General features: G+C 40.4%; 2 protein-coding genes across 7 annotated transcripts in view; one reads left to right on the top strand and one right to left on the bottom strand.

The window, feature by feature from the left end:
- Positions 1–10,056, top strand: part of fat3a (FAT atypical cadherin 3a) — a 69,676-nt gene extending 59,620 nt beyond the window's left edge. For 2 of the 6 annotated variants that reach the window (XM_032545287.1, XM_032545289.1), the window contains 3 exons: positions 627–662; positions 6,669–6,722; positions 7,234–10,056. In XM_032545287.1, coding sequence (XP_032401178.1) covers positions 627–662; positions 6,669–6,722; positions 7,234–7,856 — 713 coding nt within the window. In that variant the 3' untranslated portion in view covers positions 7,857–10,056. The remainder of the gene's footprint in view (positions 1–626; positions 663–6,668; positions 6,723–7,233) is intronic. The other 4 variants (XM_032545288.1, XM_032545292.1, XM_032545290.1 and 1 more) reach the window with 2 other exon arrangements.
- A 743-nt stretch (positions 10,057–10,799) lies between these two features.
- On the bottom strand, positions 10,800–20,924 carry wsb1 (WD repeat and SOCS box containing 1). Its single transcript, XM_032545293.1, has 9 exons — positions 20,534–20,924; positions 19,074–19,242; positions 18,230–18,513; positions 16,608–16,739; positions 16,141–16,241; positions 14,117–14,289; positions 13,499–13,612; positions 12,676–12,783; positions 10,800–12,589 (listed from the first exon to the last, which is right to left on the bottom strand). The coding sequence occupies exons 1-9, from the start codon at positions 20,571–20,573 to the stop codon at positions 12,427–12,429; spliced, it is 1,284 nt and encodes a 427-aa protein (XP_032401184.1). The 5' UTR covers positions 20,574–20,924; the 3' UTR covers positions 10,800–12,426.
- Between the last annotated feature and the right edge of the window lie 279 nt (positions 20,925–21,203).

Here is a 21,203-nt window from a genome sequence, read left to right on the forward strand (position 1 = left end):
AACTATCACGTTAGCCTGATTCAATGTGTAAAGTATTTATTTTTAGAATTTATGCTTTTCTTTTTACCTAATCAGTTTTAAAAACTTCTAATTAATTAGTGGCTTTTTTCTCTATGGTCCAAACATGGCATGCTATACAGAGCCCCCCGAAAAAACTCGCTTCAATTTGCTGAAAGCAGAGTTCTTTTTAAAGAGTGGAGCATACTGCACTTGCTCCTGTTTGCTCTGGGAGGACACACGTTCTTTCTAGCATCAATCCCAAACAACTGAGGACACGAAAGTAGCATCTAATGGTTGCCTTGGTGATCGGCTTCCACAGCATGCCTGTGCTAAACGCCTGAGCTCCCGATGTTTTCCACTTGCAGTACATTCTCTCAAATTCAAATCTTTAAACTGTTTCTGTTGGAGATTTTTCTTCTACCTTGAAGTAACACATTTTGAGGATGTTTTCTATATAGTGTTCTTAGCAGCTGTGCCTATAGGTTTAGCTGGCACTTTAAGTTACATTAGTCTTAATATTACAAGAGGTCAAACAACAATAACTCAGGATCCTGAGGAATTAATATTTATGTGGTCATGATCTAAAGCTAAAAGTTGCTGTGTTTTCTTCTTCTTCCATCTGACAGTGTCAGTTATGGACCGTGGTGAAACCTACAATAGAGGTGACTTGTTGGTTGAGTCTGTGTTGTTGTCCCTGTCTCTCTGTCTGGTGGTGTACAGCAGTGAGTAGACAAAATAATAATTACCAAGCTCAAATGGTTTCCGTTCTACAGTACACCCAAAAATCTGACCGTTATTAGACTGTTAGTTATAATTACTGGTTTGAGCTCTGAGGCTGAAGAGATTTTGTTTTTGAAGTATAACACTGATGATTTGGACTTTGATCAGACTCTTATGATGGCTGCAGCTACTCTTATCTCAGTGTCTGTCCAGTTTTACTCAATCTTTTGTCCTCTGTTAGAGACTCCTCTGTTTGGAACATCTTTGGTTGAACTAAAGAAATTAGATTAAAAATGATAATGATATTATTCTAAAACATTCGAAACATTTCTTGTCATTTTCAAATAGAGCAATCACTTTGTTTTAGTAACTTATTTATTTTTCCACCTTTTCACTGGAAGTGGAATTATTTTGTCTACATCCTGCAGCCTTTTGTACTTTGCGTCGCTGTCGCAGGCTCTGGATACTTCATGTTGTTCCTCTGTGTACTGGTCAGACTGGGACCAGTTGCTTCTCCAGTTGTCTGATAAATCCATTCGCTGCTTCAGCCATGTCATAATTTCTATTTTTTTATACAGCACATGGAAACAATCTTATTTTATTTATCACTGTTTCTGCTTTAAATTCTCTTCTTCTTTGATGCCTTTGAAGTTGTATGGAACATGAGGGGGGCAATAACAGTAACTAACACTGCTTCAGGCCAAACCATGTGTGATGCCCCTCATCAACCCCTGCTAACATAAGTAAATTAGAGAAACTGCAGTATATTATATACATCATTGTTCTAAATACAGCTCCGTGTCAGATTTAACAAAATACAGAAAAAAGACAGAGTTTTAATAAACAAGTGGCACAATTCAATGTCAATCCAACTTCACTTTATTTCACACGTGGATATCAAACAAGGAAAATATAAAGGTAATAAAAACAAAAAAAATCAATTAAAACCTTGTGGGTTTTAATTTAAGAGATCTTCTTTTAAAAGGAGACCTTATCAGATGAAACTGACGGCCTGCCTGAGCCGTGCTGAGGTCAAGAGGTCAGGGCTGGTTGTTCCGTCTCTGCAGTCTGAGGCGGAGGAGCTTCGAGTGGCCTGGGTTTCTAACCCTCAGATATGAAATATTGGTAACACTTTATTTGACGGGTTGTGAATAACACTGTCATGACATCGTCATAAACATGACATAACACCTGTTATGAACATGAGTAAGTCTTCATGAATATTTATGACTGTTGTCATAAAGTGTCATTCGGTAAATCATGACACTTTTAATACAAAGTGATTAAAGATTAAACTTTAGCTTTAATAAGATAAAGTTACATAATTTTTAAAGTTTAATCAGTAATACTTTTATAACACATTTATGTCAGATCATGATTTCTTGGTTAATGTCAAGTTGTCATAACAAAGACATTTTGAATAATAACAACTTTGTATTAAAAGTGTCATGTTTACCAAATGACACTTTATGACAACAGTCATAAGTATTCATGAATACTTACTCATGTTCATGACAGGTGTTATGTCATGTTTATGACGGTGTCATGACACTTATTCACAACCCATCAAATAAAGTGTTACCCAGATATTAAGAAGTGTGTCTGTAAACAGACAAATAGACGTGTCCATCCATCCACCCATTATCTAACACACATATCTCTGCAGGGTCACTAGAGCTGCTGGTGCTTCTCTCCAGCAATCAACGGGCGACCTGTATAATTACTTAATGTGGCTAATTACTGATAATTGCTTCCTTTGGTCATTATTTTAGTTTTATCAGACCACAGGGTGTGTCCCCAAACATAAAACCTTTGTTCCTGACTGCATTTGCCATCTGTATTCAGTGTTTTTCTTCTTATTGTTACTTTTGGAGTCATTCCTCTTTTCTTCATTGGCTTTTCAGTGTTGGTACACGACACATTTTGTTGTGGATAATGACAGTAAGCAACTTCAGCATAAGGTCTTTTTCTTTAGTTCTGAGGTGGACTGCAAATGTCTCACCAGAACACTGAGACAGAACCAGTGTGTCAGTGTTCTTCCTTAATGGTGTGATGCCTGACATTCTGACATTTAATTTAATTCAATTTTCCTTTGGGACCAATAAAGTATTTTTGAATACCAATATCCAAGCGTGGCTGATTTGAAACATGGTCCTTACAGAATCAATTATCCATGTAGACGCATAATAATGACATCACCTTTGCACTATAATGGTGTCAGTTCCCCCAGTTATCACAGTCTCTCTTGCTAACAGTCCATATGATTGTCCAGGAACCACGACTCCACCAAAAGACATCAAATATCAGAAAACAAACACATCAACAAAAATAACTTCCTAATCAACTTCAGCAGCAATAATCATAACTTTAAAGAACATCTCATGACAGATTTAACAAATATGAGGATTTATCAGAATTTTCCACTCAAGGAAATGATTGTTTTAGCTCACTCAACCAGTACTCAGGTTCAGCCATTCACTTGGCAAATCTGCTCTTCCTGCTTGCAGCTCCTGAAACACAGTTCTCGGCCATCTTTGCTCGCTAGTTCAAACTTGAAACTGCAAATGAATTTCTCTGTGGAATCTGGGAATACAAAGGCAGTCACCAGTGATGTCACAGACAGGATGCGTGACATCAGTGTTTGACATCATAGCCACAAGAAGTCTGTTGGGTGTGGGGGAGGGGGCAGAGGGCAGGATGTTTTTCTTTAAAACTTTATTCACAGACACACTGTGTAACGGCAGAGTGAAACATTTGTTCTGCCTCAAGAAAAAACAAATACAGATGAACATATTCAAGATAAAGAAAAAGCCAAGGGGCTTCGGTTCTCAACTGTTCATTCAAAGCAGTACAGATTTCAATTGGTTTAATAGCTATTTTTTGTCAGAGTCTTTGATTGTCGAGATATAAAACTTAACTTCATTGTAAAATGCAGCAAGGCATGGCTTCCCCTACCTGGAACAATGAATATGATATTTAGCTAGTGACAATAAAGGATTTATGAGAAACTCGGAATTGTTGAGCTTTGAGTGAGGCCAAGTAAGACATCTTCCCATAACAGCATAAATTGAGCTTCTACTGTATGTTGTTGTGGATAAAGTCACAGCATCAACAAAGGGACAGTGCCAAAACAAGTGGACAACAGTTTAAGGATATGAATCACAAAACGTACAGTTTACATCAAATTCTTTCTTGAATATAGAGTTCTCATAAAATGATTAGTGCAAACATCTGCAATAGCTTTTCATTTTAAACGGGTAGGATATTCTGATGAAGGAGGGGATATTTTTGTGTTTTTGTCGTGTAAATTGTTCCAGTGCTATGCTAAGCACAACTTCTAAGCTTCCACTTCAGTATCACTCACATAAAGAAATGAGTGATAAGAAATGATCATATTTAACATTAACACAGCCTGTTATAGTTTTCGGTTTGTAAACATCACGGTAAAAGTTTTAGACGCGCAGCGCCGACAGCTACCGACTTACACCGACTCAGCTACAGGCGGTCAGAACAACGGCTCATGTTAGAACCTTTCACCTGCATACGGTTTGATCCATGATCAATTCTTGTTGAACTTCTGTCTTTTTTTTCTGGTTTTTTTCCTCTCAAAATAGTGGAGGATTCTTCTGCAAAGCTGCTGGACGACATGTTTGGCATCACTAAAGAGACTCCCTGCATTTACTGGCTGCCCTCACAGAGGAGCAGAGAGACGCACCACAGCTTTTACACTGATTTTAAACGTTTTTCTTTTTGTTGCCTTGTAAACTCAAACGTCAGCGTATTTTGTTTGAATTTTAATGAGCATAATTGTAAAGTTTAAGCAGAAAGATTTTTTAAAATAATTTTTCATTATAAATATTTGAAAAGCGTGGCATTCTGATATTATAAAATAAAACTCAGCCAATTGCTTCTTTATGTCTCGATTTGTTAAAACGTAATAAATCCACTACGAAAACACAAACTCTGACCAAGTAGCTTTGGTCCAGTTTTTTAGTACATGAAGTAAGACAAAACTAACTTACAAGTAATTTTTCAGCAAGATAGGAGCTTTTTAAAGTAAATAATTCCTTAATATTAATTTTTAAAAAGTATTAGTTCCACTGACAGATTATACTTTTTTTTTTACCCCTCCAGGGGGTCTTTTTGTGGGCTCTAGTGTCCCTTACATGATAGTAGGCTGACAGGAAACGGGGAAGGAGGAAGACATGCGGCAAATATCGTCGGGTCCAGGAATCGAACCCGCGACTGCCGCGTCAAGGACTCAAGGCCTCCAAATACGGGTCGCGCTAACCGCTACGCCACCATGGCACACCCAACAGATTATACTTTTAACAAGATATTTTTCCCATAAGTGAAATAATCTGCCAGTCAAACTAATACTTTTTAAAATCAATGCTAAGGAATTATTAACTTAAAACAATCTCCTCTGTTTGTGTAAAACTTACTTGTAACAGACAAAATACAGATAAAAGGTAAAAACAAAGTGCAGTACTAACTGGTGTATCGAAGCAGAAGTCAAGGACATTAAACTTACTGGCAAAATAAAACACATTCAGATTTGATATATATATATACTGTACATATATATATATATATATAAGTTATTCAGAACTTGATTTAAATAACTGTAAATGTCCACATCTCTAATGAGTAAATCAGAAAGCTAATTTTTTTGAATAATATTAAAAGTTGGCCTCCATATGGATTCCTTGCACACGATGTTCTGCATTTACAGCGTTTATTTCTATGATTTTGGATTATGTGAAATGTTATGTCCAGTAAAGACAAAGACTAACAGATTTGCAGCAGAAAGTCTCTTAGCAGACATTTTTACCATCTCTCTATGATAAAGTATTAGAAAATTCACACAAAAAATTCTCTATTATAATAATGCACAGAAAGGATTTGGGTGTTTTTAAAACAGATTTGCTTTTATTTGCAAAGAACTTGGACTATTATCAATTACTGAAGCTGGAAAACAACTTAAAAGCTCAATTCAACAGCTAACACCATCAAAGGTCGCTCATTCAAGCCTCAGTAAGCCTCAGTGTCGTTTTACTGTAGACCTGCAGTGGTTTTTCTTTTTACACTGATGATTTAAGTAGTCACAGTTTCATTTATTTGAGCTACACATAATAACCTAAAGAAGGAATGAATTGGCATTAATAAGCTTTAATTAATGACAATTGTATTTAATCAGTCTGGTTACATGTGCTTAAATCAAAAATGTAAAGAAAACCAAAAACACTGAATGGGGGTCTACACAAGAGTTATTTTCAACAATAATAGACAACTGATCAAGTTTAAACTAATACACAGAAAAGACTTTGGTGAAGAAAAATACAACTCTTTTCCGGAACATCTGAACCCAACATGTTTAACTTTTACAGAGACAAAAACATCTGGCTCGTGTCTCGCCTAGGTTTAGACAAAAGCCTTCATTAGCCTTCATGTGTTTTTTTTTAAAGGCTGATCTTAGCTGAAAGTACACAAAGTAAGATAATGATGATGTGAGGGAGAACCGTGGCTTTAATCCTGAAGTGAACAAAAGCATTGAGGATGATATATGTGTCACCAAATGAGTTTGTACCCAGTCATGACCAGGAGGGTTGAAAAGGATGGGTGATCGCCACATAAGAAGTTTGGTACCGTCAAACCACCACGCAGTTTTGGTCACTGTTGTGCTTTCAGATGAGTCCGAGGTCGTCTCCCACTCCACATAAATGTGGACAGCATAGAGTGTGAGTCCTTAAAGTAATTTAGACTGGGAGGGGAAGGTAGCAAAGAGAAAAGAAAGCTGATTTGTGGTAAAATGTTCATTTTAACTGAGAAGTCACGTGATCTCTCTGTTCTGACCAGTTCTGTAGTTCCGAGATAACAACATGAACGGATATTGTTGTTTCACATTTGCAGGCCTAAAAATGTACCTTTCTGTCTCTTTCTCTCAGTATTTGGTAATATGGAACCACTCAGTCACTTTGGTATACAATCGAAGAATATCAGTAAGTGTGTTTTCAGATGGGAGAAGGACTACAGTTTATCAGTCTCTCAACTCTATGTTGTAAATGGTAGAATAAATCTGTAACATACCGAGTCATGAGTTTATTGTTAATTCAAAGCTTAAATTTAAAGGTTTTTTTGTTGTAAACTTGTATGTCTGGTTTGTGGCAGAAAAAATGATTCTAACAAAACCCAACTAGCTTTTGCATTCTTTGATTCATTTATCCATTTCTTTTCCCGGAGCTGTTTGGACAAAGCATGGCTTCTGTGGTTGTCGTTCTGCATGCCGAGCAGTGGAAACATTTGTTCCGTTTGTCATTTACCAGATGAAGACCCGACATCTTTTCTTCGGAGGCTGTTCCTGTCACATAGGCCATCAGCATGTTTTATGTGATTTGCTGCAGCAGTCCTGATGTTTTCTATGAGCATGCTACCGAATATCTGCTCTGTGTAAAGATGAGTTTGCTGAATCTGTGGCTATAGCTGCTAATCACATCTCCTCTTCCTGACCAGCTTACCACTGGGACACGTCTGACTGGATGCCCAGCACGAGGCTGCCCGACACTGAGGAAATGCAGACCTTCAGGTCACCGTCTGACAGCGACACGGTTGGCTTGGACTCGTCTCTGGGTGGCCCAACTCATGAGCTGGAGTCTGATTACTACCTGGGAGGTTATGATGTTGATAGTGACTATCCACTTCCACACGAGGAAGAGTTCCTGAGCCATGAGCAGCTCCCACCTCCGCTGCCGGGCGGCGAGGACTGCCCTGAACCCTGCACACCACTGCTGTCCAATGTGCCCGTTTCCAAAGAGACTGTCCAGAACACAAGCAGCATAAGACATCCGGACTGCAGGCCTCACTTCCACCCCAGCCAGTATCTGCCCTCTCACCAGCTACCCACTGGGAATGTACACCACAGGGACACCACTACACCAGTGGATCAGGCATCTCCAGTAAACGGGGACGTAGCTGCCTCGTTAAATATGCACCCATCAGTTGGTACAGAATTAACGTGTCATTTGTCGACAACCTGTGTGCTGGACTCCGAACATGGCAGCAACTGTGACGGCCTGAGCGAGGTTCGCCGAGGGGTGACCATTATCACTGACTCACAACAGCAGACTGAAGTGTGATTATGTGACTAACAGTTTGTAGAGAAGCCCCAAAAGAACAGTGCAGTGCTACTGAGATAAAAGGTCTTGCAGGAAGTCATGCAGGAAGTCAACGCAGAACAGGAAGGACTTTAAAAACACATGGCACAATTACTGTCCTTCTGTCCAGTCGGACTCAGAAATGGACGTCTGTGTTGGGGAACAGAGATGTTTGTGTTCTGATTCTGAAACATCTGTCTATGCCTGTATTTTTGTTTTTAGCTCTTTCTTGAGAAGTGACTTTTTTGTTTTGTTTGTGATGAGGCGATCTTGAACATGCCACTAAAACTACTGACCTGATTAAGGTTTGTTTCCTCTGCAGCTTGTTGGAAAGCACAGCAGCGAAGTGTGATTTCAGGAAGAAAACGGCTTGTTGTCATGAGACTTAAACAAGTCTCATGACGGCACTGACTTTTTTTAATATATCAACAGTGCAGGCAAATTGTTAGTGTGAAGAAAAAAATGGTCTGCTGGCAGCTGTTCCACAGAAAAGAAGAAAGATTAAAGTTTTTATTAGACAGAAAACAAAGTGACTTCAGAGTGGGCATCCTATTAAACTAGAACATCTTTGTGCGTATTTAACATGGTTAGCACTTCTAAACAACAGGCTCCGTGGTAAATATAACCCAATTTGCTCTGAGATCTTCAGGACGCTGCAAATTCGACATGTTTTCTGACTGGTTGATCTACCAAAATACTACATGAAGACATTTTTTTACTAAAAGCATTGAGCTTGTTGGTCCTCTGCAGAGCGGCGAAGATGGTCGGCAGACACCTCTTCTCCTCAGCTGGTGTCTCTTTACATCCCAAACATTTCTGAATGTGTACACGTGTTCATGTCTTGAGTTTGATCAGACTGCTCCTCCTGCATCACCCTGACTGATCCTCTGCTTCACGTTGCAGAAATCTGACAAACCAACGCATGATGCATCAGAAACTACTGAGGAAAACTCCTGATTCAGGGCGTGAGCTTACACAGTGAGTGGTTAACTGAGCTGCCAGAATCAGACATAAAAGTTGATGTTGGATCAGGTCACTTCTGTTGAGAAGTTTTACAATCGTCTGGGAATTTACTTGTACATGATAACGGAAGAGGAATAAGAACATTTAGAGAGGCTTCAATGTACAGATGCACTAAAAAACATTTTCAAGAAAAAGCATAATGGACAAAGATGTAAGAATCAACATATTTTTGTGTACAGTAAGAGTAATGATGGGGTAAAGATATGGGTTGGAATAAAACCTAATTCAGGATGGATACCAAACATTTGTTGAACCTCACTTCCCAGTGACCACTATGTTATGTCCAATAGTTTTCTTATGGAATGTATTTGCTCTTATAGTTTCTTTATCGGAGAACAAAACTCATACCTCAAGTCAAGTCACTTTGGCCCTGAAACTGCAATGCACTCCAACATTCCACTGCCAACATCATGTTTCCCCATTGCACATAACAGGAGTTTTTGTATCCCTTGTGAAATGTAGCAAGGACAAAGTCCTAATAACTTTTCCGTTTGTAGTCCATCAGTATATAGAACATTTCGAGGGGAGTAACTGAGCCAAACATGGCATAAGGTTTGGACAGGTTTGTGTGATATCCACTAAAGCTCTTCTAGAATCCCTAGAACCTGAAATGCAGCAAAGACTGAGAGTCCTTCATGTGGCTCCATAATGGCTGAGGACACAGAGGATCCATCAGGTTGAAAAAAAAATGCTTGTGTTTTATGTTTTTGGAAAGATGTTTGTACAGTGTACATAGCTGACTGTTCAAATGGAGATTTTGTAGATATAACATTGCAGTTCTGAGCTGCCTTTGGTCTTTCGGTGTTTTGTTGGACTTTTATGCGAATGTGTCGAACCTGGAATATCAACTATTTCTTAATGATCTCTCCTCTGCCGTTTACGCTATGCTAAGTACTTTTTGCAATGTTTTTTAATTCAAGATGAATGTCATTTTAAGATGATTAATTAACTGTGAACAGTGTTACATTCAGAGAACAAATCTGTAAATATAAATACATTTAGTTCTGTTACAACATGACTACGGTTGTCAGGAGTCGTTTTGTACATGCCTTTGTAAGTTGAATGCTTATATTGGTTCATTTATTTCCTTCTTTCTGAGGACAGACAGCGTGAAAACTGCCTGTAACTGGCATACGTTTAAATAAACCAATAACTGCAATGCCTTTTCCAGGTCTGATTAACAAAAACAAAAACACACAAACAGAAGAGGCCAGTGTGACAGCACCACATTAACGGTCAGCGTCGGTCATTACTGGATCTTGTGATGTTTTAGCAGGAGCCTATTGCAGCAACGGGCAACATGTTGGGCTGCGTGATGGACCATCCCAGTCTACCACCATCCATATCTACACCTGTGATGACTGACATTAGAATTTTTGTAAAATAACATTAATATAGTTAAAAAATGTAATCATAATAACAAAAATATAAGCCACTTTCAAATCTTGGTTACTAATGTCAGACAAAAACAGGAGAGAAAATGTCTGAATTTTGAGGAGAAACATTCAGGTCAGAACTGATTTAAACTGATTGTGTAGAGAGCAGAGAGGTTTCTGTTCGAAGTGCAGTTTAGTTATGTAATAGTCATTGATTATTCTCAGAACTTTGTACCTGATAGTACAGAAAAGGATTACAATAACTTTTGGTCAATAATGAAAAAAAAAAATCTGTTTGGACTTCCCAGTTGTAATTTTCCAGTTTCCTGAAGGTTACTGTTCGTGTTCATGCAGAGTCAGTTTTCCTACACATATTGTCACATTGAACTCACCATTATCACTAAAGACTTTCCAGTCTTGATTAGAAGAACAAAACCAGAACCTAAACTCAAAGGAATTCCAGTGTTTGGTTATGCAGGAATGATTAGAAATGTTTGTAAAAATGTTTTAGACGAGTCATTTCAACCATTTTTTATAAAAGGTCTTTATTTAAACAAGAAGGTTGTAGGAACTCCATACATTCACAGATATTTGGAAACATCAGAATGCATCTCTGGGAGGCAGAACTGAGTTTACCCATTAACAAATATATAAAACATGTCTGCTTTCAATAGGCCATATTACTGCAAACTATTAGAACGGCCGAACCATTTTGGAAAAAAAAAAAAAATAAGGCAAAAAGAAAACCTTTGGCATTTGCAAAATCAGGATGAGTCTGATCATCACTAAATACTACTAAAACACCAGGAATACTCTGAGGAAACTTTCACTTCACTTTTCCTTTTTCACATCTTATGAGCAAGAAGCTTTTTTTTTTTTTTTTTTTCCCCCAGAGGTGCCAATTTCTCCCACCTCTTAAGAATTTTTGCTTGATTTGTCAGCAGTTTTCGTGGTGGATCTGGATCCTGTTTTGGGCGGCAGGTATTGCTTTAGTAGTACAGACGTGATTGTAGCAGGACTGCCATGGACCACCTGATGCATACAGTAAAGGTTGAACAGTAAGACATGTGGCCGACGTTTTCACATAACAACAAAACGACCAAAGTAAAAGAATTTACAAATGTACAAAACCCAAACCAGAAGCATGATTTAGGAAAAACTTGAAAGAAACCTCTGGACTCAGAGTGGACATTTCTAGTTTACTGGAAACAAACTGGATTATCAGATCAAGTGGAAATGTAATCTGCAGAGTGGCAGCATGGCTCCACCCGGAGAGGAAACAACTGATATGTTGATGTACAAAACTTCTATTAAAATGAATACTGATGATTTTAGAAAGAATCAGCATCTGCACCCGTCATCAGTAACCAATTCTAGGTTCAAACAGCCGATACTCTGAAGCAGCAGTCGGTTCAAACCAGCAGATGTTTGTTGCGTTGAAGCTGATTGAGTCAGAACGTTCTGACCTGTGAAGTGGCTCGTTCTGGGATTAGAACCAACATGGCTTGAAGAGCAGAAACAAAGTGATGATAGGATCACCAAAGCTGTAGTGTTTAGAATCCAGATGCTGCGATGGAAATACTGCCAGAGGAAAAAAACACCCAAACTTTTTTTTTTTTAAAGTTCTTAAGAAACTTTCCAGTGTGCATGTAGATGAGAAGTGTGGCGTTTGTTTTCCAGGGTCTGTGTGGTGGTGTGGACAGGAGCCGATAGCTCCACGCCGCAGACAAAAAATTAGAGATGACAGACATTCAAAGCAAGCACCACTGCAAGGCCTCTTCTTTAAGTGCAGCAGCCATTTCAAGTTAGAGCAGAGCAGGAGTCGCTGCAGCTGGTGGAACCGGACCTCCACGTTTCCGAGCAGCAGACGGACACTGAAGAGAGAGGGCGAGCAGAAGCATCCCGACTCGAAGGCGGAGCATCGCGCCAGTACGGTCAGCTTCTAATAAATATGTACAACATAGAATGATGAAGGATCGACTCAGACTTGGCTCAGAGTTATCAGCAAACCTGAACGCATCTCTGTTAAACTGCATCACTGGGTTTCCTCAGTGAACGGAGGATCTAGAAGTGTTGTGTTTTCTTTTTTTTTCCTTTTTTTTTTTAAATAAGGTATTCATTGGTTAGTCAGTGTGCTGAGCTGTAGAGGGGCCTCAGATCACTCTGTAGGTCAGATAGTCCTGGAGTGGAGTAGGGATGGCTAAAGCCTCCACCTGCTGGGTGGTCAGCACCCTCCGGAGGGCCATCCTGCACATGTGCTGCAGACTGGCGATGCTGCGGGGAGCCTCCCAGAAGTGGACGCTTCCATCACGAGTCCTGAAAACAAATTAGACAGTTGAGCCCGGAAAAGAAAGAAAAAAGGCAGAAGAGTTGACAGCAGAGAGTCAGTGTTCTGGTCTCACCCAGCAGCAAGGACACTTCCTTCTGCAGAAAAGGCACAGCAGAGGCCATTCGATAAGGAGGCTATTGCCTGAGGAGCCCTTTCCTCGATACTCCAGAAACGAACAAACCTGGGCAGAGAACAAAGAGCCTGCAGTCAGAGCTGCACTTTGGATAAAACACTGCAGATCAGATATCTCAAACCACATGGAGAAGAAAAACTTTGAGCGTTAGAAACAACCAATCAGGCAGGATGTTCTGGATATGTCCAACACACTCAGCTAAAAATAGCTAGAAAATAAAAAAAACTTAGGTATGTGATGAGAGACTCTGAAAATAGATTTCATAAAAACTGGAAATATTTTATGATTTTTTTTCCAATAAACCCTCAACAAAGGCCCAGGAATAGCAGACCTTTGACATTTTGGCTGAGCAGTGGTTCCAGAAGCCTTGACTTTGGTTTTTGCATGGTCTTGCAGTATTTACAGGGATGTTGGTTGGGTTTCTTTTTTCTTCTTCCTTGTTGGAATTGTGATTTTATTTTTATATAATGTGAAAAGCATAATAAATATATTGGGCATCTAAAAGTAGCTAGAAAAGATGCAGAACATTCTACACCCTGAGAAGCATCAACAAACATTTTTGCCATCATTTTTATTCCTACAACTGCTCTCTGGAGTTCTTTACATATCAAGTGAATGACTCTTCTGCACTCGCCACCATTCCTCCTTGTGCTCCTCGTTTTGACCTCAACATGGTTAGAGGCAACAGCTCAGCCATGTGACTGATCCAGTCTGTGTGTTCTGGTCTCCTCTCAGTGATGCTTCTCTTTCATTCTGTCCTTACCTGTCATCAGTAATGCTGGCGATGTGGCGGCCATCGGGGCAGAAACTCACAGAGCGAACCCAGCGGTCATTTGCCCCTCCAGCAAAAATGGGTGATGGAGGCGGGAAGAGATGGCTGTGGAGGAAGACAGTGGGACTTAACTGTTGAGATTTGCATGAATGAGATTGTGGTTATGAGTGTAATGGTTCATAACGACAACATGCTAACTGGTATAAAACTAAATGTTGGTTCCAGTTGTTCTGGGTCGGGTTCTAGATTTGTACAATATAAAGCTAAATGTTGGTTCTCCATGTTTGAGTCTTGTTCTGGGTTGTTAAGTAGATCTTAAGTTTGTTCTAGATTTGTAAACTAACAGGAGTTTCTTCACGTCTTGTTCCAATATTAAAAGTAGAAAACTAAATGTTGATCTAAAGTAATAACTACTCCACAGTTTATAAAAGTAATGAACTAAGCAGTTCCCTGTTCTAAATGTTGGTCTAAAGTAATGAGTACTCCACAATTTCTAAAAGTAGTAAACAAAACAGACAGACGGGGGAAAGAAATGACACATCAGGGAAAATGTGCACAGGTAGCAACATTCAGATATAAACCACAGCGAACGGCGGTGTGTGTTCCTACCCCAGCTCCAGGAGGATGGTGGCCTTGTGGTGATCCCACACAATGACCCGGGTGTCATAAGAAGCCGTGGCCAGCAGCGCGCCATCAGGTGAAAACTCACAGGATACCACATCATTATGATGCCCCTCCAGCTTCCGGATCAACGTGAACTTATCCATGTTCCATATGAACACCTGCGCGTTAAAGCGGGGAGTTGTTATAACTTAGAAAATGAGCTGGAGAGTCACTGGAGGCGACACGGTACATTTCTCAACAACTACCAATTAAATCAAGCAACACAAATTACAGCAGGAATAAACGAGGTTTGCTCAGTGCCACTGTAATACACAGGAGAACTTTACACAAGCTTTACTTTCAGTAGTAATTACACTATATACACTAAACATTCTAGTTAATCTAGAAATGACAGTAGGGTATTACTTTAGTTAATAAACTTTAAAAATACTTTGGAAAAAAAAACACAAGTGGAAAAAAGAAAAACAAACAGTAACTTAAGGGAACAAAATGACTCCACTGGTTTCTCCTTTCAGAGTTTTAGCTCAGAGCTTACAAAAGGCTCGCGCCTCCAACAGGAGCCTACGAAGAGAGAGATACTGCAAGAGAAGAGCATATTTTATGGCCAAAGGTCTGATACCTCTGGCAAAGTACACATTACATTCACTTCCACACACGTCCAACAGAATCGAGCAGTGGCTGGGTCCTGAACTCTGTTAGGTCTTTGTATGGTTGCAGCTTATTGGTAAACTAGGCTGAAAAAATGCTGCAAATGCTGATTGATTTCTATTAAAATGACCTGAAACTGAATACATGAGACACTTTGGAGACGGTTCCTCTCTCTCTTGTTCCTCTTTTCTTGTTTTTTGCTGAATCAGTGAAAACTGCATTTAACTGCAAATATTCAAAATGTTTTTTTTGTTGTTCATCTGGTGCTGCTAACAGCAACAGATCTGCAGTGTTTTCTGTAAAGCCAGAACTGGTCTTGGCCTTCTGCAGTGGAAGTGCAGAAGGCCAATGAGACTGAAACTAGCCGAATCAGGACAGCAGCTGCAGTAACAGGTGCTGGAAGGTGTTGGCTAATGCTTCCTGAGAGGCGTGGCAGCTGGGCGGGAACTCGGATGCGCTCCATTACTTTGCCAGCGGCAGCAGAACACTGTAGCGTGCGCTACAAATCAAACATTTCAACTGACAGATAGAAATAAGAGGAACTATTGTGAGCAGATGGAATATGGAGCTAATCAGAGATGAGGGGCGGAAGGGTCGAGCAGCAGGAATACAGGCCTACTTTACCACCAGCTGAATGAAATTGACATTTTTTAAAGTGAAATGTCCAAAAAATAAATAGAGGAGGTAGACAGACACAGAGCAGCACCTACGTACAGATTGACCTTGGGGTCAGGTGCCAGGTGGCCCTGGCCAAGCCTTTGTGAACTGTGCGTCCATGGTTTACACCGGCTGCTCAAATGTCAGCGCGGCGCTCCTTTCAAAACCAATCACACACTGAGCTCTGCCACCACCTGTGACAGGAAGAGCAAGACACACACTGTAGGGACACAGAGCCTAACAGAACTGCTACCAACCTTATCTGCTCTAACACTGGAAACAAGTTCAGTCATGGTGGCTACGCTGCTGACTGCACATCCACAAACAGAGCTTACTTCAACATGTCATTACAAATTACTGTTAATGTAATGTAGGCTCTTTATGAGCAAATATATTTAATTTTCTTTTTTATTTTTTTTACATCAGAAGATTTTTTTTTTTTTTACAATTTCCTCAATGTTGTCATTTAAAAAAAACTGATCCTAGCAATTTGTCTGCTCTGTTGCTTCATAAATAAGTACAAGCTCTGTCAGGTTACAAGAAGCTAGATAACCAATGACACTGAGCAGATTTATCTTGGGTGTAAATGAAGGGGAAGAAAGCTGGAAACTTTACCAATTACAATGCTGATTGAAGATAATCACAAGCAGCTGCACAAAGATTCATGCTAAAACCTCCACAGAGGAAGAAAGATGAAGACGTACTGCTTTGCCTGCGCCGACCGAGCACAGGATGGACGAGTCGGGAGAGAAGGAGCTGCAGTGCACCCAGTTCTGATGTCCGCGCAGGACCTTCACCATGTTACCTGGCAGACATGACGGCAAAAGGTTCAGTTTGGCACAGAGCAGCCAGCTCACTCATACAGGAAACGGTCAATTCAGCTCATTTACAGACAGTTTAGACTTCAGGCAGCCAAATGATGATGTCATCATTATGTTATCCTTGTGATCCTACATCCTTTACTGGAAGACCGTTTGGATTTGGTCCAGTTCTGTCTGTTGCTTTCCTCAACTTTCCAGCCCAGATTCAAATGGTTCATGTTTAGCTACAGACAGCAGGTCAGCTTTTCAAAAACTCCACAGAACTAGTCCACAGAAAATCTGGCAGGGCAGGGTTTGGTTTTACAAACGCCACAGCAGTCTGTGCTCCAACGGGTAGCTGCACCACTCACCATCGTCTTTAAGGTCCCACACACGCAGGGTCTTATCTCTGGATGCAGACACCAGCATGAGGCTGCCGTCGGGAGCAAAGGTCAAGTCTCTCACGACGTCAGTGTGGTCCATCAGATTCAGCAACAGCTTTCCTGCAAACAGGAGAACACGAGAAGCCAGAGAGTTAGAGCTGACCGGTGCAGGACGTTTCATACAGAAATATGCGTCAGCTACAGCAGGATCAGATCTGCATGAAGAAGAAACAAGCAGCGATGGCTACAGGAAGAGAAAGATACTCATCCTCTAAAGCTACTTAAAAAAAAATCCAACTTTTTGTTCACTAATATTTTGAGGAAAATAATTCTGTTAGATGAAGATGGGTTTTTTTATTATTATTTATTTATTTTATAAAGTCATTATAGCTGCTGGTGTTTTGGGCAAACAATGTTAAAAGGGTACTATTATGCTTCCTTGAACAATCTAGGATGTGTCTGTGGGCTACTAATCATTACATCATTACATATTTTTGTACTAAATAATTCAGAGATTTCACTGGTCAGGTGTGTTTATCTTGAGCTCCTTTCAGAATGAGCAGTTTTAGAATGCGTTCACACCAGCCCTGTTTAGTCTGCTTTGATCGAACTCTAGTTTGTTTGTCTAGGAGGTCCTGTTGGTTTGAGAAGGTGTGAATGCATAATCAAACTCTGGCCTACAAGCCTACGTCTCAGTTCCATTACAGTGAACTTTGGTGCGATTCGATATATGTGGATTCAAGAGAACCAGAGACCGAACCAAGTCTGTCAGCTGTGGAAACACCCTGGTCACTTTAGATCAGGGGTGGGCAATCCTGGTCCTCGAGGGAAAGTGTCCTGCAATTCTTAGATGTCTCCCTGGTCCAACACACTTGAATCCAACAGCTAAATCGCCTCCTCAGAACAGTCGAGTTCTCCAGAGTCCTGCTAATGACCTCATTATTTGACTCAGGTGTGTTGAACTAGACATGCATCTAAAAGTTGCAGGAGACCAGCCCTCCAGGCCTGGAGTTGCCCACCCCTGCTTTAGATCCAAACATGAACCCAACACAATGTGTACACTGATTCATGTGAAAATGGCTGCAAACTAATACCCAATGGTAACACCATCCATCTCTGACCCAGAGTAAACCCAGAAGCAGAAGTGGAGCCTCCTGCTCAAACACAGCAGTGGTTTCTGTACGGTGAGTCAACAACAAAACTCTGGTCTTTTCTATTAACCATTGTTCAGCCCCTGCAGTGGTAAAACCAGCTCAACCAACTCTGCTGGGATTGCTGAGTTACAGGGTGGTGCCCACCAATTGTGACTCAATAATCGAGAGGTTTTTGAAAAAGTTTTTTGTGAGACACCAAGAAAACATTAAGTTATTGCCAGAAAATGGCTGGGTGGTATTTTGAAGTGCTTGGGCTGTTTCTAGGAGCATCAGGGACCCAAATGGAAGAACAAACACATGCAAAAAGTGAATTTCATATACCGGTACTAGGTCCTGGTTAAGCAAACCGATCTGACCATGGAGGTCAGATCTTACATTTTGTTTCCACCATGATGGTCTATTCTGATAATTACTTGCTGAAGACAGAAACACATAGTAACCCCAGTCTGCACTCACCAGAGTAAACGTCCCAAATCTTGATGCGGCCATTGTTGAGACCTGTTGCCAGCAGCAACTGGTCCTGACCAAACTTGAACCGGTGCCACTCGATGTTGACACAGCGGCTCTGTTTTTCTGGCACGGAGGAGCCAAAGGCCAGGCCCCACACTATGTCCCCACAATCTATCGTGTGTTCACGGGGTTCATCAGCCAGTGGGATGGTAACACCTCCATCACTGTTTTGACGGGACAAATGGCGCGGGCTTGTTGGGTTGGTACCTTCTTCACCAGCACTCAGAGAACTAAACCAAATTCAAAAAGCAAGAAATTGTTAGATGGTATAAGCATAAAGACAACCATTTTAAGACCAAATGCTTTTTGATTTTATGAGTCTGAGCAGCTTTACTGTGAAGTGCTGCTACAGTGTGAGCTCACCAGTAACAAGGTTGAGCTGTTGGATCAACACTGACCTATTCATACTGACCATAGTACATCTCTTATACTTGAAAAGTGAGCTTGTTGTTCAAAAAGCAACAACAAGCTATTATATATTAGTCTAGTGAAGCTCAGGGGTGTTTGGTAAAGAAGCCCAGCAGCACTTATTACCTGCTGAGCAGAAAGCCATTTAGATCCAACATAAACTTCTGTGCTGTGTCTGCTTTGAACAAGTTCACATCAAGGTTGGTGTGCTTAGTTTAGGTGCTTGAGAGCTACTGTTTTTATTGGTTCTTTACATGAACTTCTAATATCAGCGGGATCTTAGAAAACGTTGTGCAGAAAATTAAACTATTTCTATCAGGCATGTTAAAGCAGGGAAAACAACAACAGCTTGCCAGATATTTGCAGTAACTACAATACTTACAAGCTCTTCAAGCATTTATTCCAAGGGATGAGCCTGACAATGCGATGTCCCTGAGACCAAGCAAAGTAGGAACCATTTGGTGCAAAGGCTACAGTCCAGGCCTCACGCCCAGACTTCTGGTCGAAGGGAGCAACAGGGACCAGGAGTTCACCAATGAACTTAGCCTTGTCTGGAAGAAAGAAAACAGGTTTCATTATTGAATATGGTGACACACATGCCAGTCTATAAACAAACAGCCTGAAAGTAGCACACGGCTAAAATGGGCAGGGGACACATACACACACAAAAAGCAGGCTGCCCCACCCCTCATACCTGCCAATCAAGTGAACACTGAGGACATAAATAGAATGATCTGTAGATACACAACAACCAGGGGAAGATTTCCAGTGAACTGAAGTCAATTACATAAACTAAACTGTTGATAAGAGGCTGACAGACACCAATACATACGGTCCAGCAAGCTATGACCAGCACAGTTCACATATCTGTATATAGACTCACTAAAATGTACTTCCCTAATGTCAACATTTACTGGCGTGACATTATAAAAAGACAAAAATAAACAAACAAAAAACCCCACTTTGATTGGCTAAATATACACAGAACCCATTTCGGGTAAAGGTCAACTCTTAGTGGTGGACAAATGTTAACATTGTGAGGGATTCCCTATCAGAACAGAGTATGTTATCTCTGTGTGCTGGGTCAGCCTGCTGGATGAGCGCAAGTGTTTGCACGGCTACGTGCTCACCACCAAATGCAACATGGAGGCCGCCGCTGGGTGTGAGCAGTGAGGGGCCAACGCGACCCTCATTTAAGATCGATTAAAAAAAGAAACAGAACGTCCCTTTCTGCGATGGTTTCAATGTTTTGTTTCGTTCACATTAAGGAGGTATAGACAAATACATAGAAATGGCTAACATCACAAACTATACATATTTAATCTCAAATTTATTTAGTGTTTTGCAACGAGATTACAGCATGACTGAGTGATTTCCATCAGGGCAAATTGCGTAAAACACTGAAACCCGGACATTTTACAACGGTGATGTTAGACGAGCATTGTGAGGACAGGCCAAGGCCATGAATCACTGTGGCAGTGGCTCGATAAACAAACTCGGCACGCCTTTACAGAACGATGTAAACAGAACATTTGGAAATCCTACGGGGGTCGGCAGAGGTTTGAAAACCCCAAAACTCACTGGATATTTAGCTTACATTCCAATATAAACTGACACCAGCTGTAATGTGTCTGTCTACCCCGCACAACACAAGCAATGAGCAATGCGAACATTATTTAAGAAACTACAACTTCACTAAACATTTTGTCATATGTCGACATGTTCATTAAGCCTTTTACAGAATATATTGATCAAATAAACTAAAGCTGAAACAGTTCCGCATTTTCATAAACGCTTCTGCGCAACACTGTCCTGAGTTAAATAGAGCCAAAAACTACTTACCTAGATCATTTTCATTTACACAATCTGGGAAGCTGGCCATCTAAATTAGGGCACCGACCGAAGGGAAAAAAGCTGAACAAGAACCACAAAAAGAAACTTTGTAAAGAAAAAATATAAAAATTAAACTGGTACAAATGCTGAACAACGCCTTTCTCCACAGTCACCAAAGTTAACTGAATCCTTCCGCCAATGGAGCGCGTGAACGTAGTCCTCGGCTAAAAAAACCAGTCCCTGTTAAGCTGACGAAGAAATTTACTTTGACAGACAATAAGACGTGGACGTCTTCACTCACATCAAGATTAATTATGTCCAACGATTAAAGAACGTAGCTGTTGTTTCATACTGGAATGCCTAAATTGGAAATGGCACTTTATTTATTTGAAGGATTGGCTATGAATGTCCAGGGAGGGAGGACTTTTACGTCACCGCGGTTGCCATAGTGGCACTAATAGCACCTCCCCTTTTTTCTACAACTTTATTTCACCGTTTGAGTTGGTTACAAAATGTCGCGACAATCAGATAAACGACAGCAGCAAAATAAACATGTATGAAACATTAACATGTGCAACACTTGTAAAAAAAAAAAAAAAGTGTTGCACATGTGGGAGAAAGTCTGACAAACATCAAAACAAGAGAAAATTCAGTTTTAAGTAGAGTTACATAAATAGCT

The sequence above is a fragment of the Xiphophorus hellerii genome, chromosome 18 (assembly GCF_003331165.1).
Source record: "Xiphophorus hellerii strain 12219 chromosome 18, Xiphophorus_hellerii-4.1, whole genome shotgun sequence".
Classification (NCBI taxonomy): domain Eukaryota; kingdom Metazoa; phylum Chordata; class Actinopteri; order Cyprinodontiformes; family Poeciliidae; genus Xiphophorus; species Xiphophorus hellerii.